The sequence below is a fragment of the Polypterus senegalus genome, chromosome 17, assembly GCF_016835505.1.
Source record: "Polypterus senegalus isolate Bchr_013 chromosome 17, ASM1683550v1, whole genome shotgun sequence".
Lineage (NCBI taxonomy): Eukaryota > Metazoa > Chordata > Cladistia > Polypteriformes > Polypteridae > Polypterus > Polypterus senegalus.
In genome coordinates, this window is record NC_053170.1 from 52,470,588 (window position 1) to 52,495,033 (window position 24,446).

The 24,446-nt window shown below is 37.6% G+C and overlaps 2 protein-coding genes across 4 annotated transcripts in view; one reads left to right on the forward strand and one right to left on the reverse strand.

Moving 5' to 3' along the window:
• The window catches only part of dlgap3 (discs, large (Drosophila) homolog-associated protein 3), an 828,395-nt gene that overhangs the window by 475,810 nt on the left and 328,139 nt on the right, over positions 1-24,446 (reverse strand). The window lies entirely within an intron of this gene.
• On the forward strand, positions 17,615-20,005 carry LOC120517272 (PWWP domain-containing DNA repair factor 3A-like). Its single transcript, XM_039739476.1, has 4 exons — positions 17,615-17,746; positions 18,106-18,304; positions 18,680-18,768; positions 18,849-20,005. Exons 2-4 carry the CDS (start codon positions 18,122-18,124, stop codon positions 18,907-18,909), a joined length of 333 nt encoding a protein of 110 aa, XP_039595410.1. The 5' UTR covers positions 17,615-17,746; positions 18,106-18,121; the 3' UTR covers positions 18,910-20,005.

A 24,446-nucleotide genomic window follows, 5' to 3' on the forward strand; every position in this document is an offset into this window, starting at 1 on the left:
GTGCATTTCAGTTTTAATATGTGCACATTTTAATTATTTCCTTGCGGCCCTTGCAGAGCTATTTATATGTGGAGAGCTGCAAGACACTTAACTTTCAGCATCTGGTATTTTCAACTACAGCCCATTAAATGCCAGTGAATGAGTAAAGATTCCTGACATTTCTCCTTCCTTCAGAGACTTTGGCTTTGCTTAAACAGATATTATGAAGCCCAAAGACTAAAAGTCACTGGACGCCAAGGGATACAATAACCAGTCAATTCTAATTTAAAAGCTTCCAACGTAGCGGCCTCATGCATTCATATACTGTGAGCAAAGCTTGCTTTCTTTCTCTCCTCGACATTTAATTCACACATTTTCTCTATTCTGGAACCAGACAGCTTGACCCAAGCATCACATCTGAAGTGTTAAAGTGAAGGAACTTGTCTTGGAGGTCTTGGAATTTTCTTCAGAACTGAAGCACAATGTGACAAAGTGAAGCAGAAAACTGCTGCAGAATTCAAACTACAGTATATCTCAACATTTTGCTCCAATTCACTACTCACAAATGAAAAACAGGCAAGGTGACACTTGAAACCATTAAATAGTAATGCATGGTCTCTGTGTTTGTAAGAACAGATCAAGAGCTAAAAACACTGCACAGGCAATACCATTTATTATTGAAGATGGCGTCCTATTGAATGTTTCAAATACAGTGTTGGGGAATGTCACTTTTAAAAGTAGCTTAATTTCTCATTATTTACAAAAAAAAGCAACTAAATATACTGTATATTTATTTATTATAAAATGTAATCCTTTACAAACAGTGAATTACTTTTGCTGCGTTTGTAATGAAAACTGCATATTTCACTGGCTAGCATTTGTAAATCCTAAGTCCATACATGAACCTTTATGAAACTGACCAGAAAATGTACAAAATGTAATAATTTACTTGTGTTTTATTAATACTGTTAGTCCTTCATGTGTTGTAAAGTAAATCACATTCATCCCCTTTTTTCATCTCCAATGTGAGCCCCTGATGATTTGCGGTATAAACATCGACTGCTGTGGCACCCGATCACATTGTTTCAAAACGTATCAAATTGCTGGATTAAATTTAACTGACACTTTATATGTTTTTTTTTTTCTACTGGATTACATGCAGCACACTCTTCTGATTGGCTGTGCAGTTGAGCTCTACAAAAGGACTGGCGTAATGCCCACCATGTATGCTTCTTGTCTTCACCCAGTCCCTCTGCAATGATCAGTGGCTCCCTGTGACCCTAAACTTAGCCGATTAAATTTACCCCTCAGCACATGCAGGATTAAATGTATACTTATAACTTTTGTGCTGTTCCTTTCACTTGATTGCACACTCCGCAGGTGCTTGTTCTGTTCTTCACTAGCTGTCACCAGAGCATGTACATCCACAGTGTTACACCAACAGCAGCAGATGTGTTTGTAAAAAAATGCAATACTTCTGTGAAATAACACAGTAATGTTTTTTGAGTGATGGGAATACACTTCTATAGTAATACAGTAAGGCATACCTGTTTTGTTAAGCCAGGGATGGGCAGTGTCAGTCCTGGAGGGCCGCAGTAGCTAAAGGTTTTCATTCCAAGCCAGTTGCTTAATTAGAAACTAATCCTTGCCAATCTCAGGCCTTATTTAATTGTATGGCTTGTTAGTCTACAATGTAAGGTTCTTATATTGCAGATTTTTTTTCCTTTTCATGGATGTCATCCAAATGAGCTGAAGCCTCAAACATATCATTTTCAGTCTGTCACATTTTTTTATTAAATTAAACAGTGCATGATGAACACACAGAGATGTAAATGGAAACATGCTGGATGGAGAACTGCTGGCTGTTTTGTCATTTACATCTTTCTGCTAATAAGAAGCCATTAAAAACAGTGAATGCAGCTGTTTAAGACTGAAATAAGCAATTAAGGGTGGGGAACCTTAACAAGCAAAACCGCTAAAGTGACTTGAGTAATAAGTGCATCATCAGCAATAATTGAGTTCTCGCTAAGAAAATGGATTGGAACAAAAACCTGCAGCCACAGAGGCCCTCCAGGATTGACATTGCCCACCCATGGGTTAAGTAAAGCAGGTATTTTAACTTCAACAAAATGAGCATTGCATTTGTTTACTTGTTACTTTTACACATATTACTTTTAACACATTACCCACAACATCAACAAGGATAATAATTCCAACTTTAAGTCTACTTATAAATTTTGGAAATAAAGAACACCGGACCGATGCATGTTCATCGTTTACAATGTTCCTGTCTTAACCGGGATTCTACTGTTGCTTAATAAATTCAAACAACTGGTCTGATCCTCTAAAATGAAGACTTAGCACTTTTTGTAGAAGTTCTATCCATATGCAATCAAATTAAAAATAACTTTGCACAGGTTATATGATTTTAAAAATGCTATTCAAATAATGAATTACAAAAAATTTAAAGACTAACTCACAAGCAATTTTTGCACTTGACTATAGAAAGAATTCTGTTGAGGATAGATATGTTACCCAAGATCTTCCCTGTCCATATCAGTTATTTTTGCTTGCCACAATTCTTAGCCAACAGATGATAGTTTTCGTCTTACATTCTTTCACAATACTCTCGATATGTGACTTACTTTTCCACATGCATAATTTAAATATATCCTTCTTCTCATCTTTGTCCTTTAAATTCTATGCTCCAAGACTCACTTGCTCTTCATCTACACCACTTTCCATCTCTTCGCTCACTTCCACACTCCATCTTGACTCCTCTCTGTTTGCATATAAAGAGTAAACCCAGTATAAATTATGCATGCTGTGCTACCCTAAAATATAATACAAAACTCTACACTATATAATAATATCACCATACTTTCAGTTATTAAAATAACTAGCTACATTTGGTCTCAAAGTAAACATTCATCATGCCGATAAACTAACTTTCTGACCAAATCCTGAAATTCATGTCATTAGCTTCAGGACCATGGTTAGCGCTGTGTCAAACCCAGCGAAAATAGCTTCTCACCTTCTTCAGCTTAGGGTTGGGGAAAGGGTTGTGGGGTCAAAGGGATCACTGAAGCTGCATCTGTGCGGGACACCAGGGCATCAGGACAAAATAGATTTAGCTAACGGCAGTGAAAATGATGGGGTGCTGGTGCTCATAGTGACTGCCCAGAAGCAGAATGGGATGTAATGACAAAGGTAATTTATGAACTGGGGTGTAGTGCTTTTAACATTGAATTACGACATCAGCCGAATACTGTATGTGCATGATATCAGTCTTGTTTATATGTTTAGAGACACACAATTTGTATTTAATTATTCATATCTTGCCATCTTACGTTTTTCCACTGTGAAGCACTTCATATTGGTGTTTTTGCTCTCCTCATCCGATGCATCTTCATTCCCAATGCTTTGGCTCACAGCCATTCCTTACATCTTTCAGCTTCCATATCAGCATCCACACCCGCTGTGCCGTAACCAGATTTTTTTTTTCTCACTACACTTTCCTGGCAATTTATTTTGATTTGTGAAGCTTCCAGTTTTTTTTTTTTTTTTTTGCATCAGTTATAAAATAGAACAGTTGTAATGTTAACTTTTACTTTTAAAGAGTTAATAAAGTCTGTGCAATAAACTTTGTTTATTTAAATACAGCATGTAAAAAACTGACAACAAATATTTCATGTCGATTTTGAGGTCCCGGAGCATGTTTGGAGGTGCTTGAGGGCTCACAATCAGAGGAACTAGAGGTGAACTCTGGTCAGCTCCAGCACAAATTAAGCACTGGCTCACAGATACGCTTTGTGGAAAAAAAAAAAATTTAAATCATTAGCAACAAAAATGTGTCATTTTCTATTTACTGTGATATAGCCAGTTCCCTTTGGATTACTTAATAATAGGCATATGTCTGCACGATTTATTCAAACTGGCTTCTAATTAGATTTTATTGATCTTTTGCTTGTTGAGTTAGGCTGAACAACCCTGCTAACTGGTTTGTTTGCACCACATATGGAGAATGAACCAATGTTAATAAACTGACTTGTCTTTGAGAAAAATTGGGGGTCCAACTTTCACATTTTTTTTCTATTTTCTTTTCTGATTCCCAGTCTTTGGCATCAACAATTAATTTTAGACAAAATTAATATGCATATGTGTTGGCTAGCAAATGTGTGGATGAAACCTCTGTGGTTTAGCTGAGAGGGTTGAGGGTACAATGTAGTGACTGCCTGGATAGCGGCTTTTTGGCAAGAAAATACCATAACCATTGGCTTTGAATTTAGACATATTTTTTATTGCAATTACAATAACTGGCCAAAAAATGGATGAAGTCAGAGGCCCTTAGAATCATCTTGAATTTCTGTCACTTTACAGTACACCTGTTAGTGCATGTGCCATTTATTGCCAATGATATACTATTTAAATATTCAAAACAACTAAAACATGGCTACATTTTTGGCCACATGTGGTGATCAGGTAATGATTTCTCAGTGCAGTGGTGCTTGGGAAAATACATTTTAATTTATGCAACATGTACAAACTAAGTATGTAAAAGGAAGCTGGACATAAGAGAAGCACCTTAAGAATAAGTTGATACTTGCTACCTGCTTTTAAAAGTATCTCCTTAGTTATTATGGCAAAGCTGACACTGATAGGCAACTGGAGTGTGTGAAATCAAACAGGTATTGTAAATAGATTATTCTGGGCAGAGCTGGTCAACCCCTACGCAGCTTCCTAGGGCACAGCTATCTCAGGGGCGCCATTTATGAATGTTAGGAGATGCATGCTCTGAACACCCATCCTTCCCCCTGGTTCATAGAAGAATTACAATAATATCAATTGTATGTACAACTAAGAGGTGCCATTTCTTTTTTTGAAGGGTTGCCAAACTCTGATGGTACGGAGAGGACACTCTTTTAAGAAAGTAAAAGTGCACATTCTCTGTACACCTTGGGCCATGCACTCCCTAAAGTATGCAGTATACACACAAAGTGGCACTCACTATGGACAAGGGAGACCCTCTCCTTACACCCACTATGGACAAGGAGGGGTGATGTCCATCGGCCCCACCTAGGGCTCTAAGTGGGCTTCGACCAGAACTGATTCTTGGAAGAATGTGCTTTACTGCACCTGCAACATCAATTACATCCCACTAGAATGTCTTAGCTTGAAGTTATGTCCCATTAAACAATATCTGAAAAATGAAACTCTATAATAAAAATAACTTCACACTTCTAATCAGGCCAATGCCTAGGTTTTCATGTTATGGCAGTCACAAATACTCCAAATAACACAGCACAGACTTGGCATGCCTGCTCCATTAATTCCAGTCAACCTCTTCCTATTGTCTGCTGGCACAGTGGATTGTGAGCAATTCCAAAGATGTTGCAAAAAGTATAATGGGAAATGTGTGTGTGTTTTCAAGAAACTAGAGCAGAAGCAGTTTTCTAGAATACCCAACTATTGCTATTAAACGCAAGACCCAGAAGCCTAAACCATAAGTGAACTGAAAACAGGAATTGCCTGGAGTTGCTAAAAAAAACTATGAGAATGTCATAAACCGTATGAACCAAATGGAGAAGTTTTGATGTCATTACATTGGTCATCTGTGTCATTTAGAATTGACTTTAAAATACTGCTTATGGTTTACAAAGTCTTATATAATCTCGCTCCATCTTAAATATCGGAATGTCTGACACCTTATATTCCAAATCGTAACCTTAGATGTTCAAATGAGTGTCTGCTTAGAATTCCAAGAGCTAAACTTAAAAGAAGTGGTGAGTCTGCCTTCTGCTGTTATGCACCTAAAATCTGGAATAGTTTAGCGATAGAAATTTGCCAGGCTAATACGGTGGAGCACTTTAAAAAACTGCTAAACACACATTATTTTAACATGGCTTTCTCATGGCTTTATTTTAGTTTAATCCTGATACTCTGCATATGCATTTAATTATCATCATTCATGGTGGCTCCATAATCTGTACTAACCACTACTTTTTCTGGTTTTCTGTGGAGGTGTGTGATGATGCGGGTTGGTTGCATGCTCCCATCATCTGTCTGGGAGCCCTTGAACCCTATACCGTGGGTAATTTTACCTATGAGCTTAGCAGTGAGGCAACAACAATGGAGCAAGGGGATGATGCAAAAGTGCAAAGTGCTTTTATTAAACAATCAACAAAAACAAGGTGTTCAAAAGAAAGTGCAGTGCCTTCAATAAGTCAATAAATAAATAATCCATAAAACAGTTGTAAAATCGTGGGGGTTAAAATCCATTAGAAGAATCTTCTAAAAACAACGAGGTTAAAACACAATGTAGGAAACAGTCTTTTAAAAACAAGCCAGGTGACTTCTCTACCTGGCAGCTCCCCTGCTTCCCCCGTCTGGGCTTCTCAACAGGGGAGTCGCCCTCTCAGCTGCTGAACTTTTCTCTGCTCGACTGGTCTGGAGGCCTCCAGATCTTTGGCTTCGGTCGCGCACTCAACCCAGACCAAGACTTGGTTTCCTTGACGACCAGGACGCTCACGTCAAGGACTTCACCAACCAAGCCTCCTGACTCCCGCTGCCTTCACGACTTTACGCGGCCTGTTGTCCTTCAACGGGTCACTCCAGCGCCTTGCTCACTCAGTTGGAGCGACTGCTTCCTTCTGCCCCGACCGACTGTTGGCCAAACACCCTTCTTGGGGCTCACCTTCCAGCTGCCTACCTGGAGTTTTTTTGTTTGTTTTGTCTGTCCTCACTGGCCATTGGAACTTACTTTTATTCTATGTTAATTAGTATTGCCTAATTTTATTCTATTTTATTTTTTATATTGTCGTTTTTATCTTCCTTCATCCTGTAAAGCACTTCACACTACATCATATGTATGAAAATGTTCTATACAGTATAAATAAATATTGTTGTTGTTCTTGTAAGAAGCAATGAAGTGTTAACCAGAAGACCTAATTCTGCGTGTTCAAGACTAACATTGTTAAGGTTCAAATGTGTAATTTCTGAGAGCAAGCTGAAGTATTCTATTACATTTTATAGTCGAGCTTTTGTAACATGACATGTAGTGCATCCTGGGAGGCATTCCTTAGCAAAAGTGCAGTGTCTCCTCTAAACTAAATACTGAAGCTCCAACATGGTGGTGTGACATACTGAAAATTAAGCAACAAAAAATTTGAATAACTTTCTCAAACTAATGAACAAATCCAAAAGTCACATATGGTCATGTTCCTTAAAAAATAAAGTGCTAAGAATATAAATAACAAATTAACAGAAAAAGTTTAAGTCAAAAGACGTTTTTGTCAGCGAGATGAAAGAGGTTTACTGATTTTTTAATATTATCATACAATGGCATTTATTGATTTCTGGATTCAAATAAATGGTTTAAATTTAAAGGTGCTTAATGGTATTTGTAAATGAGACATAGATTTTTCAATTCTAAAAAACCTGAGCGATTAGCCAAGTGTTCAGATAGCAGAGTTTTGAATTATCGATTGTTGTGAATTCATAGACATTATTGTCATTCATGATAGTAGACAAAAAATAATAATAATAAATTGGGATTTCCTACAAATGTACCCCAGTTTCCCAAAAAACATCCAGCCTGGATTTTTGTGTGGCAAACACACAGACAAACAGATATTACTTTTTCATCGTACCTCAAAGCTTGTAAAATACCTTAGAAATTAAAGGTAAGAAAAGGTCATTTGGTAATTAATGAAGTCCTTACTGCTAACTATTTTATTTTCCCATTCTGCTAGTTGTGCAGCAGCAATCAGAAGAAAGGGAGCATTAACACCTTAGCTGCATGTGCTACTGACCGCCAGTTTAGTCTGCATTTAATAATATTACGAGTGTTTCCTACCAGCGATCTTAGAGTCTAGCAGACTGCTGCTGATGACACTCTCTTTGGCAACAAATGCATTTTTCTCAGCTCCTGGAAATTTCCAGAAAGTTCAAGGTGCATGTTTATTATCATATGCACGTTATAATAGTAAATGAAATGCTTCTCATTTTTAGTTTTCAGTCAGATTTGCTTCCTCAAAAATTGTGTGATGTATCCGGTCTCATTTACTGATATGTTAAGTGAAAAGTGGCGTGTATATCTTGACTTGAACTGAGCGAGGACAGCTCAGCATGTTGGTAGAGTGCTGCATTCTTGAGCTTGGCTGGAGTTTAATTGACCTCCCAACAGGAAGGCAATGAAGCGCATAAATACGGGTTCCTGAAAACCTTACCAGCTTGAGATGAACTTAATATTGCATAAACTAAAAAAGCTGCAGGAGTAGCAGCACAGGCTCGGAGCCAGATGTTCAGTTTACAGCACTTCCACCCAAGTCAGAAATGACCTGCACAATCACTTTGACCTTTTTTTTTTTTATTGTGCTTCAGTTTAACACGGACAAACTGTAGTCAGTGAGCAACCTGAACCAGTACCCCCTACTTGATCACAGAATAAGTCTTGAGTTACAGTCAGAGAGAAGTTTGAAAAGCTACAACAAACACTAGTCACCAAACTGAGCCCAGAACATTGAGGGATAAATAAGTTCATCATTGCAAAATGCTAAGTCTGATATGTCAGTATTGCAGATTTCAAGAGCCAGGCGAGTCAAACAAAATGTGTCTCTGGAGCCCCTGAGATTTGGGTTAAATTAGACATTCTTCCATCCAAGAAAGCATTCTATCATGTTCAGCAGGCACTTAAAGATCTTAAGAAATGCTTTGTTTGATATTAATAAGACTAACAGAGCAGCAAAGACATGAAAAATAGATCTACCCATAGCACATATATTAATCACTTAAATGTATGTACCAAGAGCGTAATATATTTAAGAAAGGTGATCAGAGAGTGTGGTCTTACTACAGATGGATAACAATCTTCAACCTCCCAAGCAAGGGAGGGAAGACCCCGTCTGGTGGTTGAACAAAAGATACAGGAGGAACGATGTAGATTCTGTCCTGGCCGTGGAACAGTAGACCAGCTCTTCTCAAATAACACAGCTAAAGGAGGGTGCATGGGAGTATGATAACCCAGTTTAAACGTGTTTTGTGGATATGGAAAAAGCATGTCCATCAGCATGTGTTGTAGAAGGTGCGGCAGGAGTATGGAGTAACAAGGGCTGCTCTTGCATGCTCTTCACTCCCTTATATGAATGCAGGGATTTTTTTGTCTGAATACTTGGCATTAGGTCAAATTCACTTACAGTTGCTGTTGGATTCCATCATGGCTGTGTCTTGTCACCATTTCTGTTGGCAGTTTTTAAGGACAGAATGTCAAGGTGCAGCCATGGATTTGAGGGTTTCCAGTTGGGGAAACTAGGGGTAGCATTGTTACACCTTATGCACCTAGTTTCTCCAGTCAGGGTTTTTTGACACAGAGTCTGATAGGTTCCTAAGTTGCAGTGGGTGTATATTTTCTAGCTGACAATTCACAAATCACTTTTAGTGTGTCACTATTAATAGATACACCATTGCCCATATTGAGCCATCCAAGGAGCTCTTGCATAAATCTTCTGATATTTTTGGTGTCCTGTCAGTGGCCTTTTTAATGTGAAGCAATGTAGTTGCTCTATATGTAAATATGAAATCCTGATGTATAAAACTACTCGTAAAAAGGCTGCATTTATGGGTATATTGCTGAAGAATTCTCCTAGGTTGTAAAAGATGAAATGAATAGCCATAATACGTTTTCTTAGCGTGGTCATATAGCTGGAATTTATTTTCTAAAAGGAAAGTTAATCTAAATACAATTTATATACTAAGACCACACAAAATTTCTAAAAGATTTAAAGAGCATGCACCTATGCACCATTGCACCACCAAAACTCAGATTAGGGCTTAAACAATGAAACTTTACTTTAAATTACAAACTTGTCTTATTGTAGCAGACCCTCATATACTGTATGCATGACGTTTGACTTAAGTTGGAGGAAAATTTAGTTTAAATGGATTTATCGTATCTGTACCCTCACATTATTAGACCATAGTTTATTCGAACAGTTGTGGGATATGGCCGGCCTTTCATCTTGGCCAATACCCCCAGGCCGCCAGGTGGAGCCCTGCATGCAACATAGAGGTGCCCCGAGTTCCAGCAGGGCATCATGGACAGTGGAGTTTTTCATCACAGCCCTGCTGGATACCATGGGGACACCCAGGGGACACTGCAGGAAGATACAGAGACTGTGGATTCACCTATAACCCGGAAGTATGTCTTAGTCAAGGCGACAGAGGGAATGACGTACTTCCAGGATGAAAAAGAAGACTTTTTATCTGAAGCGATAGGAGGTCACATGGACTGAAGGATTAAAACACTTCCGGGTCAGGGAATATAAAGGACTGTGGGAAATCCCCAGACGGCGAGCTGAGCTGGGTGGAAGGGTGGCAACGCGTCAGGGAGAGGTGGAGTGTTTATTGAGTATTGAGTATTGTATTTGTATGAGTATTGTGGAGAGGAGGGTGCTTTGTGAACATTACTTTGTTAATAAAGTCAATATTTGGACTTTTACCTTGTGTCTGACGTATTGTCTGAGGGTTCAAGGGAGCGATAACGCCCTCTATCTGTCACACAGTTCATTTATAGACTTTGGTAAACTTAGCTGCAGCTGAATGCTCCATCAGTCAGACAGGTTAGTTACTCAGCTAAAACTTGTGGTAATTAAACAACCACAGAATAATTGCATTGTGGAGAGGAAAAACAGTCAAAAACCTGGCCACATAAAAGTGCTAAATTATTAAAGCAAAAAAAGTAGCTCCTTCGTTAATCCTAGGAAATGGTTCAGGACCATTAGCACTTGCATTACTAGATCCGGGGACAGTTCATTAGATTACTCAATCACCATTCATGCTCAAACTCGTACTAAAACTGGAGTGGTCTGACAACACAGCGGCAAGGGCAGACTGTATTTGCTAAGAAGATGCGGTGTTTTGATGTATGCAGCAAGCTGCTGGAGGTGGTTCTGGGGAACCAATCTGAGCACAAAAGAAACATAATACTTGAATAAACTTATTACGAAAACTCTTCACAGATCAAACCCTTGGATACACTGGAAGCTGCTGTGGAAAAGAGAATGGTGGCAAATTTGGATACCACCATGAAAAATCCCTTCCATTCCCTCAAAAAGGTGCACTCTTGGAACACTTTTAGCCACAGGCTCATTCCACCACAAAGTGCCTCTGGGCGTCTTTTCTGCCCAGTGCTATCAGGAAATTCAATCCTAATCCTGACATATTCATAGACATATAAGTTAATTTTGAAATATCTGCAAAATGTTCATGTATTTATTTATTGATTAATTGAATGGCTGCATCCTTGAGAGTTTGTATCTTGTTTTTTATGTTTCTGCTGCTGTATGCATTTGAATTTATCTTTGAGATTAATAAAGTTTATCTAATCTAATGAGAACTACAGATGTTTTTGTATGTACTGTTTTTCCCGTCCTTTAATGTATGGACTTAAATCAATTGTCTTTGTTGTTGCTACCATTATATTATTATATGTTACTAGTCTGTGTAATACACATAGTTATTAATTACATTGTGATATGTACACTGTGGCTTGAAGGGGGTGCTTCAGCTCCACATCATCCAACACAGATAGACTCAGGCACAAGGACTAATTTCGGGAAACTCTTCCCTGTAACAGTTTCCCACTGCACAAGTACAATACAGTCACAAAACCGGCACAGTATTGAAGCACTCTTTCTCCTCTTTTTCTCCTTCTCTCTTCAGCACTGTCGCTACCCGATCTGCGTTGCCTACCCGATTTGCACGCGCATGCGCAGAGCTTTACTATTACGACCCTGTCCGATCTGCGTTTTTTTACTTTGCGACATGAGTCCCCATCCGATTTGTCTCGCGCACGCGCTCTCTGCTTAATTAAAATTCATTTCACAACACTGCCCGATTTGTTCTGCGCATGTCTAATGTTTTACACACGAGAAAAAAGTTACTGTGGGATTTAAATTTCTCGGTCTGCATTAACAAATATAACTTCCACCATTCGAGAGAGAAGGAGAAAGAAGAACGCCATAAAGAAGAATAGGAGCATATTGAATTTTTCTTCGGGAAGAAGAATACTTTTCACTTCTTGAAAAAATGAAGACTTTTCAATTTTACAACAACTTGAAAGAATATCTTTTACGGGAAGAATTTAGCAACAATTTAACGGTCAGAGAGCGAAGTGAAATACGACGCGCGTCCGTGAGTTTTATGATTAAAGGTACTATGTGTAATGTTTATTGAATGCTTTTCAGTTTTTGAGAATACAGTATATACTGTAATATAATTTAGATATATTTAGTATTGTCTGACTTTTTTTTACTAATTGGAATATTACCAAATGTACCGTTTTAAAGAGGCTGGTAATTTCAATGAACACGCATGAATATTTTGAAATATGCAAAACTTTTAATTGTGTTATTAAAAAAACTGCTTGGGTGGACTTTCCTGTTACTTACCGATATATACTTGATTAATGGATTAGTAGGTTTTCTCTTTTTGGGAATATGAAAATCTGAACTGCCTAGATGCATCTCAATTCAGGTGTCTAAATTTTACAGTTCTTTTAAACAGAGAAGTAAATTAGCATTCACTAACGAATGCTAAAAGTTTTCTAAAGAATTGTTGTTAAGAAGCCTTATGTTTACTTTTTATTGCAGTGTTAGTGCAATATTTTGTGTAGCTAAGTAATTCTTTGTGACCTATAGTTGTGGTTTTATTTATTTATTTATTTTCATTAAACCCCTCTCCGTGCCGCAACCCTCCACAGAGTGTTAATAAAGGTAAACGGAGCAGAAAAGTTAATTCATAGAGTAAATTTAACCTTCTAAGTCCAGTGACCTAAAAGTATAAGTCCCAGTATTCATCAGTGTTAAGAATAATGACTGAATGTATCATTTTGTTCTCTGACAGACCACCAACTTTTTTACACCGGGCCAAACCGACAATACATTCGTCTGGTTGTTATGAGTGAAGAACAAAAGAGAGCTGTCCTAATGGAGTGTCATGATAATCCTGGAACCGCAACCATAACGGTGTGAGAGGAACCAGAAACAGAGCTATTGCTGGCTATTTCTGGCCAACTCTTACAAACGATGTAGCTAATTGGGTAAGTTTTAAAAATACTCCAGTGTGAATCTTGAGATACATTTAACGATTCTGCCTCAGGTTGTAGATTATCATGACTTATACTAAGAAACAGAGTAATTGGTTCATATTAAAATGTTGCTCATATGTTTTTGCAAGACCCCTACAGCTGAGATACAATTACCAGGCAGTCATACAGTTTCCTTAAAGTATCTGTTTCTGTACTTCAGTTCTTCTTTTGAGGACTGGTGCAGTTTGTTCTGTCTTTTCAAAATGATGCCCAATTTTACAGTTCTCTCATAAACCCTTAGTGCGTCTAAAAGGATCAAGTGGGCAGGTAACTGTGTGTGTGAAATTTTTTCTAGTAATCCAAAGAGTAGACTAGGTGGTCCTCTGTTCCTTCCTTGCCAAGAGACCAATTGAGTAATAATTATGATGTCACCCTCACAAAGTTGGTTTTGCACCGTAGCAAGACTTAAGTCGTCGATAGCCCTGTTTTATCATCCTCTGGTAGCTAGTTGTTTAGGATGATTTTCCTTCATAAAATGCTTGTTTTTTTGTAGTATTCTTGTTATCCTTGCTGCTGTCCCTAATTTCTTTGTGCATTACTAAAGTTGTTTCCAAATCTATTGTAGCTTTAAGTGTTAAATTCTTTCTTATCTACAAAGTAAGCGTATGATGCAAAATTTCATTCAGTTTGTATCTCTTGTTTTAGGCGAGATGTTGTCACCGCTGTCAGCTGAATGATCCCATCAAGACCATGGTACCATTCTTGCATTCCATCAAGGTAATGGTGGGCTCCAGGTTTGTGAAATAAAATCGAATGAGGATAAAGATTTAAAGGCAAATATTTTATCAGGTGAAAGAAGCTTGGGAGGTGGTAGGTCTGGATCTCTTTGGCCCAATGTGTGAAACTGCCAGAAGTAACAAGTATGTGTTGACCATGACTGACCTCTACACAAAGTGGATCGTTGCTGAGCCTCTACAGTCTAAGTCAGCGAGTGAAGTGTCTGCAGCCATTATAGGGAAGCTGTACACATTTGGCATGGTTAGGAAGATCATTACTGACCAAGGCAAAGAGTTTGTCAACGAGGTACTGTTGGGGAAAAAAAAAATGCTTTTCATTTTAAATGGAAACATTTCTTGAAAGTCCATTATTTATAAACCCATTTATTATCCCTTGTGTGAACTACTGAAGTAATTCTGTTGATTCTTCATCCACAGCTAAATGAGAATATCTTTGGAGTCCTAAAAATAAAGCATGCTGTCTCCAGTGCTTACCATCCTCAGACAAATGGGCAGGTAATTGTGTGTGTTTAATTCTTTAATTCATATTGGATGTTGTTGGTAACTGAGAAAAGATTATTTGTTAAATGTTTGTAAATCCTTTTGAAATAAACAGGATGAAAGAACAAATCAAAATATCAAACGTGCACTGAGAAAATATGTTAATGAGAGCCACAATGATTGGGATCTCCATCTTCCTGCAGTTGTATATGGCATCAACACGGCTAGGCAGGGGGGTACACATGCCCCGGTTGCCAATCTTCTAATGTGTTTGACCTTTCATTAGTCCTAATGCAGTGTGCTAATGGTGAACTTTTTATAACCACTCTTCAACAAGGTACACTCCATATTTCTTGCTTTTTCACCGACATCCGCGCTTACCAGAAGTTTCAAACGCCTGTCCAATGGGAGAATCTATTGACATTGGAGATCCAGAAGAAGATATTGACACCAGAGTTAAAGAAATGAAAGCTTTAAATGAAAAGGTTCGTGCCCAACAAAAGACTTAATCGATATAGCCTATGAAATATTACAGAATTTAAAGTTTAATGCCTGCTTTTGCAGATTCTCAAGAATATTGAGAAGGCACAGACAAGACAACAGAGGTCTTATGGAAACCATAAAAGGAAGTTGGTGAAAACATGTACAGTCAATATTGGGGATTCTGTCCTTGTTTCTGAAAACCCAAAAAAGCAATGTCTGAAACCAAGCCTTGCCAGCCGTCACCAAGGGCCTTTTACTGTATCCAGCATCTCTTCAAAAGGTGTCGCTACAGTCCTGAAAGACGACGGAAAGCACCATCAGCTCAATGTCTCACGTCTGAGGCCGTACTACAGTTTGGAAAGTAAGGGTGTTACCTGAGTTTCTGATCTGGATAAATGTTTTAACCTCAATGAATGTTGCTGTAGAAACTGGTCCAGAAGAGAAATTTTAAATTCCTGCTATTTGTAACAGACAGAATGAAATGTAAAAGTTTGTTTTATAATCTATTATATCAGATCGTGGACCGACTAAGGATTGCTGTCTTCAAGACCATCAATATTGGATATCTTCTCAAGTGAATGATCATCCCTATGCTTGCTTAGGAGATAAGTGGGAGAAGGATTTGGGGCCTTTTCAGGATGAACTGGCAAGTGACCTGTCACCTTTGCATTATTGCTTGTTTAACGGAAATGTAATTGTGGTTTTACAGCCAGCTTGCAGAGTGTTTTTACAAACATCTTTTATTAACTTCTACAATAATTACTTGTGTTTAGCTGAAGTATGTCCTGGACCCACATCGTCCCTCAGCAGAACTGATTGTCAAGGAGGGAAATATCTGTCTTACACGTGAGGACTTCTGGAGTCTTGGGTTAAACCAGTGCATGGATTCCAATGTAAGTGTATTAACTTTTTGGTATTTTTACTCATTAATAGAACCTTCTAAGAAAACTTGAATTAAAGATTACTTACTTGCATAATTGATTTATTTAATCTGTTAATTTGTTCTAGATTGGAAATGCCTGCTTCAAGATAGTACAAGAAGCAGCCCAAAGACATGTAATTTGTTTTTGTGTCTCATTCACTGACCTTTTGTTGGATTAAATATTGTTTCTAAATTGGTTTATTTCTTTATAATTCTTTAATTCTGTTTTTAACAGGGGAAAGATATTCATGTTGTGGATATGTATGTGGTGCCCACGTGGAAAACCAAGAATGTGGACCCACTTGTTGGTTTTCCAGTAAGTTTCTAGTTCAGTATTTATTTGTTCATTTATATTCATAATTGTGTGTTAATATTTATATCTCTAATTACAGGACAACCTGGGTTTGAAAGATGCCATATTGTTTCCTGCTTGGAGCAGGCAACAAGATCAAGTGGATCACTATTTGCTATGTGTTGAGTTTCAATTCCTTAAATACAACTACAATATTTTTGTTTATATAATTTTGACAAATCATAGCACTGTTAACCATATATTTATATGGAAACATTTCAGGTTTTACTGGTAGCTGAAAGGGAGATATTTTTTTTAGATTCTCTTCGCCCTCATGGTTTTGGCGATGAGGCCTACAGAACCATATTTAGGTTTGGAAATAATTGCCGTTCTTGTTTAATGATGGCCCTTGTTCAATGGGTACAAGTTCCAGTCATGGCCTTGTTCTATGGCCAGATGTTCCAGTTGCAGTCTTGTTCTATGACTGCAGGTTTTGGTTGTGGTTTTGTTCTGTGGTTACAGGTTAAGGTTGTGGTCTTGTTTTGTGGTCTGAGGTTCCAGTTCTGACCTCTTATCATAGTTACAGGTTCCCATTTTGGCCTTGTTCTTTGGTCAGCTTGCTTACTGGCTGTCTTATTCTATTCTATTCTTATTCTTCTTCTTCTTATTATTATTATTCTAAGGCTGCAGGTTATATTGCTGATTTGTTCTGTGGTTACAGGTTCGGGTTGCACCCTTGTTCTATGATTTCAGGTTACAATTGCGGCCTTGTTCTTTGGCCAGAGGTTCCAGTTTCGGCCGCCTTCTATGGATACAAGTTTCTTTTAAGGTTTGACCTAGAGACAGTTGTTTAATCAACAGCAGGATTGTAATATTGTGTTTTCATTTAATATTTCAGACAAATTGCACGCCGCATTGACCCAGGACCTTGGACTGAGAAGATGGGCAGACATTTAGAAGTAAATGATTTTATTCTTTTACAGTGTTGTCTGTTGATTGCTCAATGTTAAACATCAACTGTCACATTGATTGGCATTCTTCACAACATTCACTTATGACCTCTTTAGATATTCAATATTGTGTATTTTCCAGGACTTTCCTCAGCAGACCTCTGGAAACTGTTGTGGCATCCTCATGCTAATGGTAAGTGTCTGCTTTACTCAAACATTTTCATCTTTCAAAATCTCTTTCAAGGTTTGAGAAGATGACTTAGACTGTTTGTATTTTACAGTACGCCCTTTGCCTCTGCACACGCATTCTAGATTTACGTTTACTGAGGTAACTTATTTCTTATAAAAAAAAGCTCAGGTATTTGTCCCATTTGTCTAATTATTGCACTATATATTTTCTTTTCCTTTTTCAGAGTGACATACCGTTGATCCGCCATTGGTGGTGCATCCTACTGATGGAGAGGTTTCAGATAGAGGGGTATAACATTTCTGCAATGTTGTAGTGTCTCATTGTATTATCTCAAACACACAAAAAAATTACTTATCTTCATTGTTTACAAGACATGGCCAACGGTTTGCTTACTGGAGCGATGAAGCTGTTGAGTTGTTGCAAGGCACTCTTCAGCCTCTTTTAGAGTGTCTGGGCAAATCTCTTCAACTGTCCCATCTCACATGCAAGCTGTGAGTGACCGGGTGACAGATGAGAAGAAGCTGGTAGACTTCATTGTAGAAGCACAAGGCTCCCAGCAGCATTTGTCGGTATGTTACTGAATTATTAGCAAAGTCCATGGATCAGATTTTAAAGAGTTACTACATGTCAATAAAGATGCCAAACTGTAATCTAAGGATTCTGTTGGAAGTGGACACCTCACGTTGGACTGCCATTGCACATAGCTATCAGTAAAGGTGTGGTGTGCTACTCATGTAGTACAGGGACAACTTGGCACCTAGTCTTGTAATATTTCATTCACTTTTTACTTAAGTGATTGGTGTGAGACCATTTAAGGGTAGATAAAGTTAACTTAAATATAAGGGGAGAAAGGGGGCTCTATAATAATAACCTATCGCTAATGCATTTACAAGCAACATTGGCCTTTTTTTTTGTTTCTTGAACACAGAGGATACTCCGTGGTAATGAGCCTTCTAAGTGGCTGGATAGATTCCAGGAAAAGTCATCTTTCCGAGTGCCTGTGTACCTGGAGTCTGACGAACAACAGGATGCCCTTTTCTCATATCTTGAGAGATTTGAGAACTGTACAAACAGCATTCCCTATTAGAGATCGTGTGCAGTTCATTCTGGATGTCTTATTCCCTGAGGTAAGACCGCTGGGGTGGCCTGTTATGTAAATAATTTGTGCACCAGATGATCTGTAGTCTTCTGCCCACTTCAATATAGCAATGTGTTTTTTCTTATGCAATAGACTATGCAATTTCCACCCCCAGACATTAGATCACAATATCTTAGTCTGTGTATGAATCCTCGCAATCACGTTAGCTGTTGTTTTTCTCATTGTATGAGTTTCAATAGAAACAAAACCAGGCTGTTTCATTTGCAAAATAAAGAACACATTCTTAGGGTTTTATGCTTTGTTACTGGGTAATTGGTGTATGCCTTCACTTATAATGTGATGTGGTCATATTTCAGTTACATGCAAGCAACTTTTGTATTCTGTTTTTTCTTACTTTTGATAGTCCATCATCCATGCCCTGGCTGCTCTACAAGGTGTATCAGGACAGGAGGCAGAAGATTTATTTCTTGGTGGCCCAGAATACAGTGTCGGGTAAAAGTCAAGTCTATGAATGTTTGAAGTAAGTGTTTGAACAATTCTTATTTATTATTTTTATATTTTACTTGCCTTAGTGAAGTGGAAGAATTTAATCGAAAGATAGGGCAGCAATTAAAGAAGGAGGGAATGCTGTGATATCTGTTGGAATAGAAGATGATGCTACTGCCCAGTGCTTCCAGAATCCTTCATTTGAGTCTTGGGTCTGAATCTACTGCGTCATTGCCAAGTATTCTGGGGTAATGTATCTTGTTTTGTTTACATTTTGTTTTTCTCCATATTCCAAGCTCATTTACTTGACCTTAGCTTTAATAAACTGGATGGCTGTCTCCTTCACAATTGATTTGAAAGTACTTTACTATTCATTACATAAAAGCTCTGAACAATTTAGTCCCTTCCTGTATTTGGTACTGTCTCTCCCCCAACACTCCTCATTTTAATCTTTAATCCACAACCAATATTGCCAACTAATTTGCTTATGAAAGGACTGGTGAAGCAGCTTGCACATGTATACCAAAAATATAGAATGCCAGCTATAAATGAAAAACCTATCAAAATACTTTTAAAACACCATTTTTAAACTTCACCTCTGTTTAATTCCCACTTCTATCAGTTGTAATGGTTTATGACTTGAACTGCATACACTTTGAAAGATTTACACTAGATAATAACCATTGTTTTTTTGCTTTTTTTTTGTCTGGTGATGCCCTTTGCCATGCACCCTGGTCAAGTCTTGTGCAACTGTCTGTGGTGCTGAAGAGAGAAGATTTCTGAAGACCCCCTTGAAATGGAGTGGCATCTGGATTAACACTACAACAATATGCTTGCTAAGAATGTCCACAGGGGCCTGGGGAGTCTGTGACCTTCTCTGACCAACTAGACCTTTTGTGTTCTTCAACAGGGCCATCTGACCATCAGATGTATATAATTTTCCTCTTGTGTACTTTTTGTGTATATGTATTTTCGCAGTTTCATAAAGTTATATGTATTTGTTAAGCAGTTTGGACTTTATTAGTATTAAAATGTTACAGAAGTTATTTGTGGAATAATTTTAATGATCAAAATAGCAAAAAATGTAACTTTAAATTTTCTGTGCTCTGGGTAAAATGTTAAATCTGTGGTGATTTTTTTTTTTTTTTACATTTGACAAATTTTTTTTTTAGGTGCATTGTTCTCACATTGTTCACTTTTGTTCTCATAACATTTATTCAATAAAATTTGCATGAAAAGTGTATTTCCTTTTTCATTTATTCAGTTATTAACTCGCATTTAAGACACTATATGGGTGAATAAAAGCTATTTAAATTTGAGTACAAGACAAGCAATAGTATCACAGAAGATGGTGCTGGGGTTGTGCTTTGTGGATTAGACATGAAATGAAGATTTCTTTTCTTGAAAGACTCTTTATGCAATCCACTAGTATTACGAAACAAAGTTTTGTAAACCATGATGCCCTATGACACACGTGTATTTCATAATTAGTAATAATATGTAAAGTTATTCCAGGGATGAAAAGTGCATCAACAGTTCATTTTTACATATATACACACTCATTTTGACTAACTGCATGACATCCTGGTACAACAACTGCACCAAACCTGCCAAAAAAGCCCTGTAGTGGATCATAAAAACATCACAGCACGTTTAATGAAACTGAACTGCCATCACTTGATCATCTATACAAGATTCCCTGTGTAAGAAGGGCTAAAAACATCATCAAGGCAAACACTCATCTTGGACAGAACGTGTTTGAGCTTCTCCCATCAGGCAGGCATTTCAGATCAATCTGTATGCTACAAACATCCATCCATCCATCCATTTTCTAACCCGCTGAATCCGAATACAAACAGACAAAAAAAACTGCTATAAACTTATTGAACTCATATCTCTTCAATCTGAAATCATTGTCATTGATCATGTACAATTAATGTAGGTAGTGTGTGTAATGACTGTTTACTAAAATGCAATAATAATCTATACTGCTGTGCATTTATGCAATAATCATCCTGGTTACTTTAACATATATGGCATCTTGTCAATATTTTGAACATATTTTATATGATTACTCAGTTTTAGTTCACACTTTATTTATTTATTGTATTGCTATATATCTGAACTATTTGACATTGGAATTTAAATACAACATAAAGCTGACACGAGTAATTTCTTTGCGTTACTCAAAGACAATATAGTACTTGAATACATCTATTTTTAAAACCGACATTTATTTTTATATGTAGACTATAATAACATATGCAATGGTCAAATACTTCTTTGTACAATGGGAACTGAAAAAAAAAGTGCTATGTAAACTAAACGAAGGGATCTCAGTGATAAACAATTAACGTTTATAACAAGGAGTATGACAAGCTTAATTCAGCCCTGAAAACAGAACGTACAATGAATATTTAATAATAATATCATTATGGTAAACTACTACAGTATTGAAACGAATATACTGTACTACCCAGTTGTGTATCAACATGCGCAGTTGAGACCGATCCATGCCGTAAAGCGAAATGTTTAGTATATATATATTTTTTTATTAAGCGCATGCGGAGTGTGTTATTACATACGTATTGAACGAATACGTCATCGCTCACTTTACGGTTCTGCCCAATCTGTATAACGCATGCGTGAACACTTTACGGCATGCTAGGCTTTCAATACGCCTGCGCGCGCAAATCGGGTAGCGACAAGCACCTCTCTCTGCCTCCACTCTTCCCAGCAACCTTTGTCTCCTTCCTCTGCACTCTGGCTCCTGTAAATGAGGCAGGAAGCTTCTTTTATGCAACAACCAGAAGAACGTCCAATGCCCGTTAGCAAGGCCCATTAGCACTTTCGGGTGAGACAGGAGCCCAACAAAGTAGGGCTTCCCAGTCCCTGCAGCACCCCTTGGTGACATCCCCACAACCCAAAAGGGCTAAGTCCACAAACTCCAAGTCCCAGCATGCCCTGTGGGAATCTGGGGTGCTTAGCAACCCAGGGGGGCTGCCACCTAGTGACCATGGGAAGGTAACACTCTAAGTATGCTCTCTCCTGGTCCCTCCGGTATGAAGGACTCTGGTTGTCTGCCACATCACTTAACAATACATTTGAACTTGAACTTATAGGATAAGTCTAGGATTTTTTTTCAGTCAAAGTTATTTTTTAACAATCATGATATATATTAATTTACCACATTAAATTGTGTTCTAATGTGAGATATTAAAAAGATTCTTTGATATAATTTGCTGCTTCCAATTTACTTCTGGTGCTACAAGCATGCCTCAGAAACACTGAACGCATGTTTTATTACACTAAAACCTTTGCTAATTTAAAGTGTACATATTCGTTAAGTTTTAAGGCTTTTATGTTCACATTGGACTCCTGCCACAATTGACTTTAAGGTAAAAATGCAAGAATTTTCATAAATTATTAAAAAATGCATCTCTTTGAAACACAGTTTTATATTTATTGTGATTGAACAAATAACATTTCCTGAAAAATATGAAGTTCACCCTTTAAACTTACTGCATGGAAAGATGGATAGGTGATGTTCATCCAGATGTGGAAATAGAGACACTTGAGAAGAGCTTGCTATTTCAGTTTGACTTTGTAAGGTTTTTTAAGTTGTCAAAAGCCCCACACACTCTTAGATATTAGTTCTAATTAGCACTCCTGGTGCTGACATTCAAATCTTAATTATCTTTCATATTAAGGAAACCATCACAGATCTTTATTTAATCACTTTTAATCTGTTTTTTCCCTTGCCGTCACACATTTGAAAAACGCAGCACCTATACTTCCAATAATAAGAGGACAACAAGGTGTATTGGCATTATAAAACCCTTCTCCTTATCTATGACACCAATGTAGATCAGTTTATAAATAATTATAACTCGTCCATGAAGCACTGGTTAAATTGGGAAACTGGTCTGATTTTAGCAGAAATGGTGTTCTTAAATAATAAACGAGAAAGCACAACTTTGCCAACTTAGCAGCTTCCAGACCTAAAAGCATTGAACCCTAACATATCACACACTTTCCACTCAAGCTCCATAGCCAATTTAAATAAAATTCTTAATCTAAATCACAACATGTCATGTCCTGTATATGAAGCATTATTATTTAAAGTAAAAGACACAGCAGGAAATTCTAATGTGCATCCATCCATTATCCAACCCGCTATATCCTAACTACAGGGTCACGGGGGTCTGCTGGAGCCAATCCCAGCCAACTCAGGGCGCAAGGCAGGAAACAAACCCGGGGCGTGGCGCCAGCCCACCGCAGGGCGCACACATACACACCCATACACCAAGCACACACTAGGGACAATTTAGAATTGCCAATGCACCTAACCTGCGTGTCTTTGCACAGTGGGAGAAAACCAGAGCACCCAGAAGAAACAGGGAGAACATGCAAACTCCATGCAAGGAGAACCCGGGAAGTGAACCTGGGTCTGGAAATTGTAATATTGTTTTCTTAATGTAAATCTAACAACATGGACCTTGATTGACAGACAGACATTCATTCATTCTAATTAGATTGTTGATTTGGTCAGCCTCTCCTGAAGTGATGTTAACAGCCCAGCACACCACAGTTTAGAAAATTGCAGTTTCCATCAAAGAGTTGTAAAAGACGTGAAGGATGTTACTACCCACATTAAAGCAACACAATCTCCTTCTTATACATTTTCTCTGTGTTATGAAACCAGTCCAACCTGTCATTGATGTGGACCCCCAAGTACTTGTAGGAGTGGACCACCTCTATATTACTCCCTGAATAGTGACCAGACACAGAGGCTCTTTGGTGCGACAAAAGTCAATAACCATTTCTTTGGTTTTGCTGATGTTAAATTGCAGACAATTCTCATCACACTAAGGAACAAACTTCTCTACCTCACTCCTATACTCAGTCACATCCCCTTTATCAACACACCCCATAAGAACAACATCATCTGAGAATTTCTGCAAGTGACATGACCTGATGTTATATTTATAGTCTGAGGTGTACAGAGTGAAGAGAAAACGAGACAGGACTGTTCCATGTGGTGCTTATTATTTGCAAAGCCTAAGCATAATTAAAATCTTTATTGGTCAGTATTAGCCCTAGTTTGTTTATTTATTTTGGAATGTTTACTTCCTGGTCTGCTGATTAATTCTGACTCTATTGCATCCTTGACAGAAGATCAACTTACTTTTGCTTAGTCTACTTTATAATACCTTGCAATAGACACATTTTATTAGCATGATGTGTCTTATGAACCTGAATTGCATCAATAATGCTGAATATTTATTGGTGCATTTACTGTTATAATTTCCTCTGAAAGGTTGGCCACTTCTTTTTAACATTTTTTTCAAGCTCCAAGAAAATTACTTATTAAAGCTTTAAGTAACTCATTTAAGGAAATCCAAAGAATGAATTACATTTAAAAACTACTTAAACTACAATAATAATTGAACTTTCTCAATAAATAAAACAAGGAAGAAATATACAATACAAGCAATAATTATCAGTAAATAAAACAGGTGGAAAACGAAGGGTTATAAAATCAATAAAATCAACAACAATGAAACAAAGAATTGATTTACATTAGCCAAAAATCAGATTCAATACAAATTACTAATACAAATATCTGAAAGAGATCAGAATAAAATCTAAATTTAAAATTTAAATGGCTCATGTGCTAAAAG